The sequence below is a fragment of the Pteropus vampyrus genome, unplaced genomic scaffold, assembly GCF_000151845.1.
Source record: "Pteropus vampyrus isolate Shadow unplaced genomic scaffold, Pvam_2.0 Scaffold271, whole genome shotgun sequence".
In the NCBI taxonomy this organism is placed as follows: Eukaryota; Metazoa; Chordata; class Mammalia; order Chiroptera; family Pteropodidae; genus Pteropus; species Pteropus vampyrus.
Window position 1 is genome coordinate 636,996 of NW_011889052.1, and position 4,603 is coordinate 641,598.

Below are 4,603 nucleotides of genomic sequence, written 5' to 3' on the forward strand. Positions count from 1 at the left end.
AGAACGTTTCAATGAACAATTAATTTTTCAAATACAATGTCCAGCACAAAATAAAAAATAATAAGGCACATGAGAAGACAAATCAGGGAGAACCAGCAGAAATTGGGAAAGAGAAACACACTCAAAGGGATTCCAGCTATTGGAATTATCACACATGGTACACAGGCAAAGTTCTAGAAAACTCCCTCAGTAGTCAGTAATTCCGGCTATTCGAATTCTTAACTCTCTTCCTAATACATCCTCGCTGATTGCCTGGGTTGCTATAATCCCCATTCTGCCTTCGCCACTGTCTCCACAGGTATCTCAGAAAATAAACCCGACCTTGCCTCAGCCCTGTGTTTAATGGCGTACAAGGCCCTTCACACTCTGTCCTAAATTGCCCTTTCCAACCTCATCACCTAGGACCCTTCCATCTCACAATCTCTAGTCACATAGCATGACGTCCCTCTGCCTTGAATGTCCTCTTCTGTATCATCCTGAAAAGCCTCTTCATCCTTCAAAGTCCAATTTAAACCTCTGTTCTTGAGCTTTCCTGAACTCATAACTCCAACTCTCACAGCTTTGTATATACCTCTACTACAATAAGGACCCATGTACTGTATTGTTTACAAGTGTGTTTCTCAAGTACACTGGTAAACTTGTTGACGGTAGGGTCCACCTTACTCAACTAGAGTTCCCGGCGCCCAGCATAGCACCTGGCTGAGTAAGGACTGAATAAATATCTATGAAAGAAGAAAAGAGTATTCTTAATAGTAGCTGCTGCAGACTGGTATGGATTGAATGGTGTCCCCCCTCCCTCCAAAAGTTGTATGTTAAAGCCCTAACTCCTGATGTGACCGTGTTGGAGGTAGGACCTATAAGGTTAAATGGGGTCATCAGGGTGGGGCCCTAGCCTGATATCAGAAGAGGAGAAAGACCAGATCCCTCTCTCTCTCTCTTTCTCTCTCTCTCTTCCCGCTCCCTCTCTCCCAATACGCACAGGGAAAAGGCCATGTGAGGACACAGCGTGAAGGCCATACAGCATTAGCAAGACAAAAAGACAGGCCTTGTCAGAAACAAACTCTGTTTGCACCCTAATCTTGGACTTCCAGCCTCCAGAATTGTTTTTAAAATTTCTATTGTTCAAGCCACCCAGTCTGTGGCACTTTGTTATGGGAGCCCGACCTGACGAATACACAGGGGTTTCAAACATGTATAAATAAACATCTTCAATGAAAGTAAGAATTCAACTTAAACGGTAAGAATGAGTAGGGAGTGGACACAATGACATTAGGAAAATGGCTTTTTAAAAAGTTTTATTTCAAGAACTTTGTTTTTTTACTGGTATTTCAAAAAAAGGTGGATCAAAGTACAAAAAAAAAGTCAGTTGAATAACAGTATAGGTTTAGAAATCGCAGCAGCAGAAGCAATGTACAGACAGCACAGACGAACAACCCCACGTATGCAATTCTGTTCAAGTTCTTTGCTTATTTTGTTTTTTTGTTTTTCACCCTCCTGTACAAAATACGTTAAAGCATGCCATGAGATCAGAAAAAGAAAAGAGTTTAACAAATGGTTACAAGAAATAGACTCTGTACAAGAGGGGCCACGCTTCTCCCCGCCCCCACCCCCCACCCCCCAGTTCAGTGCCTATCTCCTTGCTCTGCTTTAGGTCAAGTTGTTCTGAAGACAGTTCACCTCCAAGTCTGCCTGGTCGCCTTTGCCACCCTCCAGTTTGGGCGACATGGAGTTCTGGATGTTAAATGACTCCTCCTCTTTCAGGCAGGACTTGAGGACTTCCTGGATTTTGTGGGGAGCACCAGGATCATCCTGGAAGAGGAAAAAGGGTGAGGGGAGTGGACAGGAAGGAGACGATGGGCTTGGGCTTTTCTGTCTGGCTGGAAGAAGCAGAACTGAAAAAAAGGACGGAAACTCCGAGACCTGAAGGGACCACAGCGACTCACTAGCAGCTACTTTTCAGGAAAGTCATCCTCAAAAATGCTGGCCAGAGACATGAAAACTGGACAGGTGACTGGATCACGACTTTTCTCTTTGACAGAGATTGGGGAGAAACAGCCCCTTTTAATGCTTGGCCTGGTCCCTCTACAGTCTCACCTGTTGGGACGCCTATTGGCCGGCCTGGCGCCCCCTCCCACGGCCCTCCGCCTGTGAGTTCTGTTCTCACAGAAAGGTCGTGGTCAAGGAACAGGGCTGGCCAGGCAGACAGTGGGGTGCATATGGGGCCACAGTCAGGCACAGAGCTTCTCCTGGCAAAGCTCGGGTCCCTCTCCCCACAGCAAGTACACGTCCTGACGGGAGCCTAGAGGCGTGCGAGCCTCTTACCCTCAGAAGTTGATCTACAACAAAGACGCTGACTTACAAGGTGTTTCCTCAGTGTGAGCCCGGATGAGTCCAAGGCCCCGATGATCTGCCATTCTCTACAACAGATGCTATTTGTGCCGCTGGCTCACCCCCACGTCTGACCTCTACCGTGCCCTCCCGCCTACCCATGTATGCTGCCTGCAGCCCTCTGACGGCTGCCAAACCTGACCTGCATTTGCGTGTTACAGGTTTTCAGGACACCTACACCAGCACAGAGTCCTCCGATCCTGCATTTTGGGAGCTCAGAGAACACTTGTGGCAACTCCAGCCTTCCCACGGCTCTTTCTCCTGAGGCCCCCAGGGGGGTCACGCCCAGTGCGATCCAGTGGGCCTCAATTCCTTCTCGGATGCCCCAAATGGCTACTGGAACTCTGCTGATCAAAGAGGCTGTGTAACCACCCAGGCAGGTCCATGGCTGGCAAGAAGGGCAGAGAATGTCCCTATCTGACCAGCCAGCTCAGATCCTTCTTGTTTTAACCCCTTCCAAAATTCGAGGTAATCAGCATGCTTTGAAAGATCGGGCGCTGGGCATGGACGCTCGAGGGCTGGGCCATTGCAGACCCTGGAGAGAGCGCTGTGGATGTCAAAGACAGGATGGCCTACGCTTGCCTTTCCTCTTATGAGGAGAAGACTCACTTACGAGGATAAGACTCAAGATAATCTCCGCCTGCGGCTCTCCCCACCGTATCGTACACTCTTTGGGGCCTGTGGGGGCACAGGGACATTCTCATGATGTGAAGAGAAGTGGATTGGGGAGTCCTTACAGACCTGGGCGTCAGGAGTTTTGACGCCGTGAATGTGGGAGCCCAGATTAAACCCGGCCCCTTGAGGGCTCAGGGCATTTGGATAGATGAGGAAACTGCCTTCTGGGCCAACGGGTGGGCGAACTGCATTGTAAAAATAAGGAGCACGGGTATCAAATAACGCTGTCAGACAAGCTAGTACTGCCCACACACGGAACAGGTGAGCAGGGTCCGAACCCAGATGGGGCTCTGCTGACCAGGTGTGTCTCCCAGAGCACGACCCTATTGTGCCCAGGGCTGCAGACTCCCTCAGCAGAAGGCCTGCCTGCCATCACCACGAGCGAGCAGGACCTCCATCTGGCATAAGTCCTGGGAAGTGCTGCATGCCCCTACTCCTGGCACACTGCCTCCAGCCCAGCAGTACTGTGGGCTGAGGCCTGGACCCTCCTTGTCCAAACACACACCTCGATCAGGAGAGGCGGCTCACAGAGCTTTACCAAAGCCATGGAAAGGCGGAGTCTGAGAAGTTAGAAAGATTTAAACAGAGGGCCGGGGAGGGGGGGTTGCTCTAAGGGACGCCATGGACAAGTCCCAGCAGCAAACTGAAATCTCGGAAGGTCTGTCAAGTCTAGGAGGACCGAGTCATAGCCACGACGTTCCGCAGACAGCTGTGAGACCCAGCAGTTTGCCCGAGGACTTCAGGTGACTTCATTCACGCTGTGCACCTGGACAGTGTCTAGCTTCCTACACACTCGCCATCCCCCCTGGGACCCCTTTTCCCCCGGATGCTTCCAGGGCTGGCAGCTCAGCTACACAAAGGGCTCCCACTCACACGGCCACCGGCTCCCCAGCTGCAGGGCCGCCTGGCAGCCCGGGAGGGCACCGGCCAGCAGCAGGGGCAAGGGAAGTGCCGTGGACACAGCAGATCCCCGCGACTGAGCCTTCCCCCACCGCAGGCCCAAAGCAGCTCGTTTCTGGTTGGAAAGCTTTTCAGAGATGACTGGGACTGGGCAGGAAAATGACCCACTCAGTCTACTTTACTTATGTGAAAGAAATCACCCCTCTATTAAGATAAATAGAACTCTCCAAAATTTTAGGAGACAGCAATACCAAAAAGGAAATTTGAGGGGAAGGGATGGGGAGAGACTACATGGGCAGGTTTGATTTGGGTGCCCCTCGGTCCACCTCCCGGCTAACCTGGAGGCTTTCTCACCTTCATCCGGCTGCCAGCCTCACTTTCAAGCAATCAGTGTGGTGCCTGAAGCAATGAACAGGGCTTCACTTCATGATAAAGTGGCAACTGTCTTAACCGTCAGTGCCCACAGACCTTGAACGTGATCGTGTCTGACTTGGGCTAGGTGGAGAGAATTAGGAATGAAGGTAGAAAATCTGCTAGTACATTCCCTGCCGGACAGGAAAGTCATCCCCTCACACGCTCAGAGCTTGGGCAGAGGGGACAGAATGTCCCCTGGGGCACAAGCCAAGGGAAGGATGCCAGG

The 4,603-nt window shown here is 51.0% G+C and overlaps 1 protein-coding gene across 1 annotated transcript in view; it reads right to left on the minus strand.

The window, feature by feature from the left end:
* Window positions 1-1,281: 1,281 nt before the first annotated feature.
* Window positions 1,282-4,603, minus strand: part of CSPG5 (chondroitin sulfate proteoglycan 5) — a 12,220-nt gene continuing 8,898 nt past the window's right edge. The window contains exon 4 of the mRNA XM_011375336.1: window positions 1,282-1,809. Within this exon, the coding sequence (XP_011373638.1) occupies window positions 1,648-1,809 (162 nt within the window). The 3' untranslated portion in view covers window positions 1,282-1,647. The remainder of the gene's footprint in view (window positions 1,810-4,603) is intronic.